Raw genomic sequence first — 11,457 nt, forward strand, 5'->3', positions numbered from 1 at the left:
ATAAATCACATTGCTTAGCTATTCAATGTTACTGAACATCACGAGCTTTACATGACGTGCCATAAAGATTGCAGCAGTCAGGGTTCTCTATTGTACCAATACTTACGTTACACAGATCTCAGTCTTGTAACGAAATTGAACTCAGCCTATAATATGGTAAATGACACTGGGGTTTCAAATTTTCCTATTTTCTTTGCAATCGAGAAAATTTGCCGCGCTATTGAATTTGGCGAAAGTGACCTTTTGCACCAAAATTAAAAGAGCGCAAACGATTTTCCATTTCAAAAGTATTCTTGCAAAAGTTATATTTCATTTTGTTGTTAATTTATACCTGAAGAATATGTTTACGTAATGTCAGGGTAGTTTGTAGATATACATACAGACAGACAGACATATACAGACAGACAGACAGACAGACATATACATACAGACAGACTTGCATACAGATGAATAACGACCTTTTATCATTTGAATAATGCTAAATATACAGGAATCCACTAATTTAGGAAGATTTCATTATCTATATATGTATATGTATCATTTGCATCTACAATGCTTGCTCCCAATTATCACTTTGACGTCCCAATATGAGTGAATAGAGGGACGTTAAACATCAAACAATTAATCATCACTTTAGTGCATCGAGATGAAGACGTAATGAAGCGTGAGGGTTATCAATACCGACAATTCATGTGGATGTACCTGTATTACCTATTTTATATTTACTTAAAACAAAACATTGGTTTCCCAAAACATTACGAGTGCACAATCATTTATTCGACTACATTTGCATATCATCATATCATACTGGGAGATTAAAAAAATCGCCACTTACTAAACGTTCGTAATAAAATAAGTTAAATGTAGTCAGAATCATACCCACGTAAAAACTACTTAACCCCTACGTCAATGCGTTCAGAATTCTGTGTTTTCAAAGGACTTTAAAAGGCGAATTCTGCCTCAGATTTCACTCGGCTTCAGGACGGAGAAATGAAAGGTTGGTTTTCCGAGAAAGAAAGCAGCGTACCAATTTTGGTATTCCTTTTTCAATGTACCCTTGCACAATTAGTACAATTTAGTCCCCGAGTTCGAAATTGATCAGAAGCTATTGAGCGTATGCTGTACAAAAAAGTGGATCAAACCACAAACAAATCGATGGTGCACTAAAATTAATTTGCGCCAATGTCTTGGCACCTCTGCGATAAAATAGGTAGGTGTCAAATTTTCTCATTTTACAGTATCTTAAAGTACCGTTTGAATTCTGTCATAGGCACTTTACATGCCAAACAGGTGAAGTTAGCGAATATTGATCAATGAAATGTGAAAATTACGAACAGTGATCAATCTTATAAATCCTATACAGAATAAAGAATTAAGAGTAGGACAAACATGGACCCCTGGACACACCAGAGGTGGGATCAGGTGCCTAGGAGGACTAAGCATCACCTGTTGACCGGTTACACCCGCCGTGAGCCCTATTGTTGACCGGTTACACCCGCCGTGAGTCCTATTGTTGACCGGTCACACCCGTCGTGAGCCCTATTGTTGACCGGTCACACTCGCCGTGAGTTCTATTGTTGACCGGTCACACCAGCCGTGAGCCAATCGGTCCAGTGATAGCTTCAATTTGCAAAGTAGATCATTTTGACGACCATAGAATTTGCGAAAGCTAATTTTAAACGATTTAAAAACTGATAATACACAGAATAATTTCTTGCGTATCGAATCAGTTGAAAGACATAAACAATCATATACAGGCGATGATAGAATATTGCTACATAGATAAGGGAAGTTGGCGATGAGGAAGCTGAATTCATTCTATTTGTCAGAAAGCTGAGTTGTTAGTTTGCAGTTAACATTTATTTGTTCAACAAAATATCCAAATATGAAGCATATGTGGAAGGCTCCGTGGTGTTTCTTTATTTCGAATTCACTGGGATATATGGAACTGACATATGAATGAAAATGAGCATACAAAAATAGGTCAGATGATAAAGAAGCACAATTCGTGCCCGTGGGAATTCCGACAGACTGTTGGAAAACCTGATCACCAAATACTACATAGATATTGTCAATGAGGAACTCCGTCATCTTTTTGAAATCAGATTCCGAGAACTTGTGTTTAGAATCAATACCTGGTCACACATCAAAAAATGCAAATCTCAAAAAGAAAAAGAAAACTATGTTTGTTCAGTAAACGCATGTTATTATTTGATGAGGCCATGCTGTGTGTATCCATCACTAGCCTAAGTTCATGTTCCCCATACATTTCCATTTTGAGGCAAATGTAAGAAAAAATATAACAGTTACAATGAAACTTGTGCAATCCAAATCTGGAATGTTGTGTAAATAGTATATTTACACACATCATGGCATAAAATATTCAATTCTAACATTTAAAAAATAGCAGTATTTGAGATTGTTGTTCGATCCAAAGACTTTTTTTCTAGAACCAAGTACACATCTGGGTTAAAAAAAAAAGCTTCACCATACATTGTTCTTTAAATCGTGGTAGAGATACTCATATACATGTATAAACATTAAACATGTAATCGTGATAGAGATACTCATATACATGTATAAACATTAAACATCTAATCGTGGTAGAGATACTCATATACATGTATAAACATTAAACATCTAATCGTGATAGAGATACTCATATACATGTATAAACATTAAACATCTAATCGTGGTAGAGATACTCATATACATGTATAAACATTAAACATCTAATCGTGATAGAGATACTCATATACATGTATAAACATTAAACATCTAATCGTGGTAGAGATACTCATATACATGTATAAACATTAAACATCTAATCGTGGTAGAGATACTCATATACATGTATAAACATTAAACATCTAATCGTGGTAGAGATACTCATATACATGTATAAACATTAAACATCTAATTGTTGTTACCTATGAATAATTTACTTACAGTGCACTTAACCACAGAAAAAATTAAAACTTACCTGTAACATATCGCTGGCCTCATTGCGTTTAAAGAAGTACTTTTTGGATGAATGATCTTTTAGAATAAGTGATTTGATGTCCTTATTTTAAACTATATCAACATCGCCAGTAAAATGTCCAGCTGTACTATAGTTGAAAGAAGATGAAGAACACGTAGGTGGATTACGTATAAGATGATCTATATCTAGGCACTGCAGTTTGTTTATAGTTAAAACGTTTGGATACAATAGGAGAAGTATATTTGTAGGAAATACTGGGTGTAGAATTGAACTTGAAACAAGTTGGAATACACGACTGAACTTGTTTATGACGACGAATGTTGCTTATGTTGACGGCATCTATTCATTTGTTTGCAAATTTGAGCTGAAGGAACTGGCGGTAAGATTCAGAAGGAATATCATCCATGACCCGCGGTGGTTTAAAGAGCCTGTGATTGTCAACATCCATAATCATAGAGTTCAGTCGATATTCTGGTGTTGTAAAAATCCAAGTATAGACTAGCTTTGGCTCTTTCAAATAACGTATGTAAAGTGTGCGAATATGATGTGTACCTAATTGTCTGTTGACGTAAGGTAAAACTGAATCAAACGTAACATCATTTATACTTGGTCTTTTATATGAACGATATCCATCACTGCTTTTCCGTCTCCGAGTATTTGGAAAGAGTTCCATCACATCTACATTTTTTCTTTGTGGATTAGTCAAATTCCCTACATCATATACATTATCATTGCATTTATATAGAAATGCAGTATATACATAGAGTCCTGATCCAGTGATCATCTCGTTCTCTACGAAAAGGGGTACTTAAGATTGGATTGTTTGTATGATGGCAATTTTTTTCTAGAATTCTGACCCTCATTGACAAGATGGAGTGGTCACAAGAATTAAAGTGCTTGTAAAGAAGTTGGTTACCATCGTTACCAAAGGCGAAGATAACGAACAGTGATCAATCTCATAACTCCTACAAGGAATACAAAATAGAGAGTTTGGCAATCACAGACTCCTAGATATACCAGAGGTGGGATCAGGTGCCTATGGAAAGCACATATTAGAATACTAGTATATTTTATCATGAAAACGATGGTATAAATACACATTTTTTTATTCATCATAAAAAGTATATTAGATAATAATTTAATTAAATATATATATATACATATATATATTAAATATTTATCAAAATATAATAATTGTTCATGTGCAAAATACAAAATGTAATACAAATCTTAGAAGTCGGTAAATACAGTGTAAAAATTTCAGCGATCAGCAGGTATCAACATAAACTTTTTTGTCAAAGTGCTCCAATGACAAGGCATCTGAGAATGTTCTTTTGTCCGCCTCCATCTTGGGTCTAATGCGATGACTGCTTTCACGTCAATCAGCATTTCCTCTAGATGTGTGGTAGTGTAGTTCGTTTCAAATGTTTTGATACAGTTATAGATGAAGATAGACCCAAAGTCTTTATAACGATAAGCCTTGTATCCTGAAAGTAGAAACTGTATACATGTAGACTGATACTGGGTATGTTCTTCAATCTGTAAATTTGATGACACCGAAAACTATACACATGAAAGGCGAAGAAAACGAACAGTGATCAATCTCATAACTCCTATAAGCAACACAGAATAGACAGCTGGGCAAACACATCTATACTTACTTTAAGCAGACAGAAACTACGTAATTAGATGTGAAAGATTTAAGAATCGATCAAGTGAATAAAAAGTCCTTATGCTGAAAAGAGCATTAATGAAAACGAGGGGTGAGTTACCTTCTGTGGTGGCGTGAGCGATGAGGATATCTCCATCGGCTGGCACTCTTAGTTTATCGCTGTCCTCGTCATCACTGTCAGGCTGTACCACTGTATCCTGGTGTAACTCGCCTCGACAACATTGAAGGAAAAACACTTTAGGTTTACCTGTCGTACGAAAGATCATTGTGCAATAGACTGTCTGCAAATTTGTGATAACTGTATTTCGTTTAGGTCGGGACAGTAAAAAAAGAACATTTTTATTCCAGCATCAAAATCACCAACTAAGATACGTCTGTGTTTTTCTTTTAAATGTTATTTTCTTGAGCTTAACTCTTACCTGTAAAATTGGACACTTTATCGTTCTTAAAGTAATTTAAAATTTCTTCGACGGTTATCGTCATTTTCTTTTTTCCTTTATCAGCAGTTCTCACTCCAAACTACAATAGAATATTTTCTTTATTATAAAAACACATTTTGTTTACAGAAATTTTTCAATATTTGAATAATGAACTTACTGATATTTGACTATTTTTTTTATCTTTAAAACGTAATATTTTCCCTCCATTCCGCTACCCAATATATTTCAATAATACATATTTATAAAGTATATCATTTAATTAACACCATTAAACAACCAGTAAAAACATTCTATCAATTAAAATACTAACCTGACTTCCGTGGCCCATCAGAAAAAATGTGAAACAGTAATAGGCATTTGCATGATCGTTCAGATGCCTCGAGGTCGATTCCAGTACTTCAGTTAGCTCCCCTTTTGTTGGATCTTTAACCACATCACATTCAAATTTTAACTTGCTTTCCATGAAGCCTTTGATATTATTTACATCAATATCTGCCCCTGTTTGAAATGGTACATAGCATCAGTATTTTTGTTATTATTGTTATTTATTCTGTGCATGATATACCACAGATATTTTACAATATTGATGATTTGACCAACTTTAAGATAACAATTCAAAAGTAAAATCATTGTCCTTATTCAAAGAATGAATTTGATTTCAATGTATGTTATGCGCAATAGTACACATCATACTAATCAAATGCGAAGCTGTTTATAAAAAGCGTAATCTGAACTAAGGTATGTTATAACCTGAGAAAGTACTTCACAATCAAATTCATTCCATAAAATCAAATTGATCACTTGATTTTTATGTTTTAAAATGAATTTTAAACAAAAATGTCGAGCATTAATGACGTCATAATCTTGCACATAGCAAGTTATTGAAGAATAAATTGATTTGTTCAGCCATTTCGAATTGGGGATAGGGCTAAAATTGGCTGTGTCTACTTCCTATTATTTTGTGAATAAATGTTGCTCAAATCAACCAATCAAACTGCATGTTACAAACGAAATTACATTATTACTTCTGTTGTGCTTATCCTTATATTTGTGAATGAAATACATGTATTGTATAAATGATACTCACAGTCTCTGTTTCTGCTGAAATACACAACGAGAACGTAACCAGTCTGTTTAGGCTTACACTCATAACATCGCCCTTCTGTCGGAATACCTGGTCCTTAGAAAAAATACAAGACAGGCATCAAAATACTATGTTCAAGGTTTATTTTATCATGATGTAATTCATGTATATTAAAGTGAGGAAGGAACGGGCAGTAGCTGGAAGGACACCAAGAAATAACCATATGATTGTTCTAAATGATCTTTTAATGAGAATATGTTCTATAGAATAAAAGTTGAAGATATCAAACAGTGATCAATCCCATAACTCCTATAAGCAATACAAAATAGACAGTTGGGCAAATGCAGATCCCTTGATATACCAAAGGTGGGATCAGGTGCCTAGGAGGAGTAAGCATCCCCTGTCAACCGGTTACATCCGCCGTAAGCCCTATATCTTGATCAGGTAAACGTTATCCGTAGTCAAAATCAGTGTACCAGGAACGGCCTAACAATCGGCATGAAACACGTCAGACAGCATTTGACCCAATGATAGGTTGTATTGGCAAACTAGACTGTTATGATGACCACAGAATTTGCGAAATGCGAACATTGCAACACTTCTGAATTATGCTGTGTACTATTTGCACTGAATTGACCAAGGTTGTTCTAGAAGGTTATGTTTGCGTTATATCAAGGGTTTGTTCTGGTCTATAACAATGAACAGGGCAACATTTGACAAAAAGCACACCTCCTGTAAAAGGCTGAAGTATGTGACTCTTCTGTAGACCGCAGGAGGCAGCATTTTGTTTGGCTTCTTTTTTCGATCTCCCCCTCCCTATATGTTCTTCCATATTTTCTCTATTGTCCAGGGTCATTACAAGTTTGCACACAAAATCATCTCCATCCTTTTCAAGTTCCTCATATCTCTGTTTTATCTGCAAAAGACACCCTCATTACTTGCTTACTCCATCAGTGTGAGATTTCTACATTATCGTAGATTAAGGATTTATTACAAACAAAAAACTTAATATATTTCGTGCAACAGCTACAATTGTCATCATCCAGCTTTGTACTTTGTCAAATATTCTTACAGGTTCATCATTCTAAATTCCCTATGTATTGCAGGAGCCATTCAATATTCGCAAAATTCAAAAATCCAGCGATCATTGAAGATTAAAGAAAAAATACTGCCAAACTGCATATAAGTTGAAAGAATATGTTGCAGATAGAAACAAAATTTACTTTTTATCTTAATAAAGTAGAACTTTATCTGAACGTACAATGTGTCTATGCAACACAGGAAAAAATGTTTAAAATCCAACTGATCTAAATGCGTATTGCGGTCACTAAAATATTTCCGAATTTCAAATGATTTGGATTAAGCTAACTCGAGTTACCAATCCAAATCAAAAGATTTGCTACATCCACAAAATCAACGGAAATTACTTGAAACGTGAATTCCGTTAACTTCGAATCAGGGACTCTAAACCATCTAATTTTTTTTTAGATAATCAGAATTATTGCGAGCGTTAATTGAATTGTTGATAGCATTAATTATTCTACTGAATTGATGCGCGCAATAATTAAGGTGGTGCTCTCTTCAAATGAATTAATGATATCAAAAATTAAATTGATGCAAACTATAAATCAATTGAAGAGGACAATAATCAAAAAAATAGTTGAACTCTTTTTCTATTTAATTTAATTATAGCGTGCATCAATTCAATTAATGTGCGCAATATTATTGAATTATTGCTCTCTTCAATCGAATTAATGATTTCATTAATTCAATCGATGTGCGCAATGTGTCTTTTAGAGAGATGAATTATTTAAATATGGATATCTTCAATTCAATGGAGTTCTATTATCTCTTTACAAAATTGTTATACATAATTAATTATTATATCTCCAATAGAATTAAAGTGACCATCAAATGATTTATACCGAGCTCTAAATTAAAAAAATTTTCTAGCAAAAATTCCCCCATATTGATGCGCGCATAAATTCAGTTGATGAAAGCAATGATTGAATTGATACGTGCTTTAATTTCAATGAGGAGAGCAGTAATTGATTTGATATGTACTTCAAACTGAATTATTGTGTACAATAATTGAATTGATGTGTCCATCAAATAAACCATTGCTCTCATGAAAGGTGAAGATAACGAACAGTGATCAATCTCATAACTCCTATAGGCAATACAAAATAGAGAGTTGGGCAAACAAGGACCCCTGGACACACCAGAGGTAGGATCAGGTGCCTAGGAAGAGTAAACATCCCCTGTCATAAATTCAATTGATGTGCTCATCTCTTCAGTTGATAAAAGCAGTACACGTAATTGATTTGGTGCGCGCATCAATTGAAATATTGCGCGCATCATTTGAATTATTGCGCGCATCCCACCTCTGGTGTGTCCAGGGGTCCGTGTTTGCCCAACTATCTATTTTGTATTGCTTGTAGGAGTTATGAGATTGATCACTGTTCGTTATCTTCACCTTGCATGAAATAGTTTTCCAACATCCGTGAAATTCGGTAAGTCACTGGTTTAACGTACGGGCAATTATATCACTTGGGTTTGAATTTACTACGCAATAGTACATCATAATTCGAACCCAAACGATATAACTGCTAGTGGTTTAAAGAAACCATGATAATCCTGAAATGATTCTAAATGTCAAACCATTTGTTTTCGCACGGCCATCCAACGTACCCTTCTCAAACGCACGAGTCTTCTATTAACTAAAAACTTTGTTAAACTCTAGACTTTTAAAAATATCTGACAAATTTATAAAAATATGAACAAGGCACCCCATTCCTTCAAACCATTTACACACATTTTTAAGGATTTAATAATGTCTACTGACAGACCTCGATGTTTTGTTGACATAGTTCGTTGATTCTTGTGGCGGGTGTTTTCTCCACTTTCTTCTCTGGGGTTGCTTTGTCTTTCCATTCTTCTAAGGCCTCCGCCGCCGCCTTGTCCTTAGCGGAAGTTTTATTACTTCCGATTCCAGTGTATTTAACGTCTCCTAACGTCAAAGTGGCTAAAAATCCCTCCGGATGTGACTCAATTTGACTTAGGATCTGTAAGGATGTAATTCAAATGTATGCTTTCTATCCCTCATTAATATTCATCAATTCTTTACATTACTAACAGTACTTGGTTGGATGTTCGTCAATATAAGAATAGGCTCCTGTGTATCGAATCAGTTGAGAGATATAAACACCATATGCAGGTGGTAATGGAATAGTGCTACATAAACATGGGAAGTTGACGATGGAGAAGCTGAAATCATCCCGTTTGTCATAAAAATGCTGTACCAAAGAAATAAAGATGTTGCAAAATACAACTACAGTGTACTTTTATAGTTAGTCAACTTTTCAAAGTTTATACTAAAGTAAATAAAAGTTTCCAAGATTTTCCTACATAGTTTGTAAGATATTACGTTATTGAATCAATCAAAGCACCAATACAGTAAATCAACACTATTCATTTTCATTTACTGGAGAGGGAGGGGGGTCAAGCATTCACATTAATTATAATTATTATGCTATGTTAATTTCCATTTATATAATTAGTTAACTGGAATGGGATTCTATATAGATACTTCTATAGATGATTGTTTATTTTGCACGTTTAAACAACAATTCTTCTATTATGTTTAATTTGATATATATTATTTTTCACTGTATTTGATATATTCAGTCATAAATAGTTGTGAAGATTGTCAGTGTGTTGCCCGCGTTTGTTACTGGATGAATCAGAATGACATGAATTTACTAAAACTTAGTAAATACACAAAATCCTCCAATTAATATGTGTAATTACGGGATCTATTTTAATCATCATTTTACAAACGGACAGTTCATAATCAAAGTATTCCTGGCTTGAATAGCCCGGAAAATAAGCAGTGAATTATATTAAACAGTTTTAAAATTACACACTTCAAATCTTAAATATAAACCCGTCTCTCATTAAAATCCTCTTCTGTTCATCGTCCATTTACAATAGCAATTTATGTCATTATAGACATAAAATTAACTGCAAAAACAATTAAAAGCCGTCATTTAGACGATTGTTTCCATTTCATTTATTGGTTTCTATTATTTCCAGAACAAAATTAAATTAAAATTGACCACACTATGAAAGTTGCCCTGTACCATGACAAATCTGTTACAAGTTCAAGGGTCAAGGAAAATTTTAACCGGCAACATCATTGGAGGACAAATCTGGTCCTGTTTTCCTTGAAACTCGTGCAGAATGTCCAATTCACAGGAATGGACCAATCGACACAGGGTTCAGAAACGATGTAATTTCTTTACAAAAGCACAAAGTTAAGAACGGGTGACCTCCACTAGTCCTAAAGGTTACAGGAAACACGTCTGTAACGACTGCTGAAAATTGCGACTTGATATACCCGCGTCTGCCTTCACTACCACACTATATGTACATCTTTATATCGACTACTTAATTGCCGTGCATTTATAAACTAAGTGGGAAAATCTTAAATTTGATCCGAATCCCTGCTTAAACATCGTCGACTCCATCAATAGTCCCCAAACAATCAGTAGATCACTTACATACGTACCGTTACTCGGGTTTTCTGTGCTATTTCATCTAACTGTTTGAAGCTGCTCTTTGGGGTCTTTAATAACGAATCGGATCTCTCTGACATAGTTCAACGTTCCGCTAAAATGTACATAAAAATGATTTGTTCCCATTGATATCACTTTTATTAGTTTTTATTAATCAATTTTATTTAATTATCAGTAAAGTTGTATGATATTGGACCCATTATCCTTGTATCCTGATCGATTCCGTACCAGACCACTTCTTTCTTATACTTTCATTTTCGATTTGTTTTCGAGAAATTAGCGCTAATTAATATACCTATAATATAAATACAAATTACCCGTGTACACATCAATTCGTTTTATAAATTCTAAAATTACGCACATAGATATTTTTTAGGAAATGCATGTTACTGATCAATATGTCGCGGTCCACAGGAGTCGGCAGTTTTAAACCGTACTTCTGATTGTAGGCCGTTACAGGTAAAATTGCCAACTCCTCTGTCTCTACATGAGATAAGATGTACTAGCCTAGTATAAACTGGTCATTGTTAGAGATATCAATTCTATGATAAACTTCAAATACGAGCGTGTACAATGTACTTACCTTTGGACTCCGTACTCTCAGCTCAATTTGCTTCTTTATAAGTGTACGTATATTTATAGTTTAAAGGTATTTCCAAATTCTAAATTTAGATAATGACTCATTAATCGTCAAGCTGAGG

General features: G+C 34.2%; 1 protein-coding gene across 1 annotated transcript; it reads right to left on the reverse strand.

Moving 5' to 3' along the window:
* Positions 1-4,071: 4,071 nt before the first annotated feature.
* LOC125655772 (caspase-2-like) lies at positions 4,072-11,457 on the reverse strand. The gene is made up of 9 exons (XM_048886288.2): positions 11,340-11,457; positions 10,750-10,850; positions 9,029-9,244; positions 6,909-7,095; positions 6,183-6,275; positions 5,406-5,593; positions 5,075-5,174; positions 4,756-4,902; positions 4,072-4,470 (listed from the first exon to the last, which is right to left on the reverse strand). Exons 2-9 carry the CDS (start codon positions 10,834-10,836, stop codon positions 4,244-4,246), a joined length of 1,245 nt encoding a protein of 414 aa, XP_048742245.2. The 5' UTR covers positions 10,837-10,850; positions 11,340-11,457; the 3' UTR covers positions 4,072-4,243.

Source organism: Ostrea edulis, chromosome 7 (assembly GCF_947568905.1).
Source record: "Ostrea edulis chromosome 7, xbOstEdul1.1, whole genome shotgun sequence".
Lineage (NCBI taxonomy): Eukaryota > Metazoa > Mollusca > Bivalvia > Ostreida > Ostreidae > Ostrea > Ostrea edulis.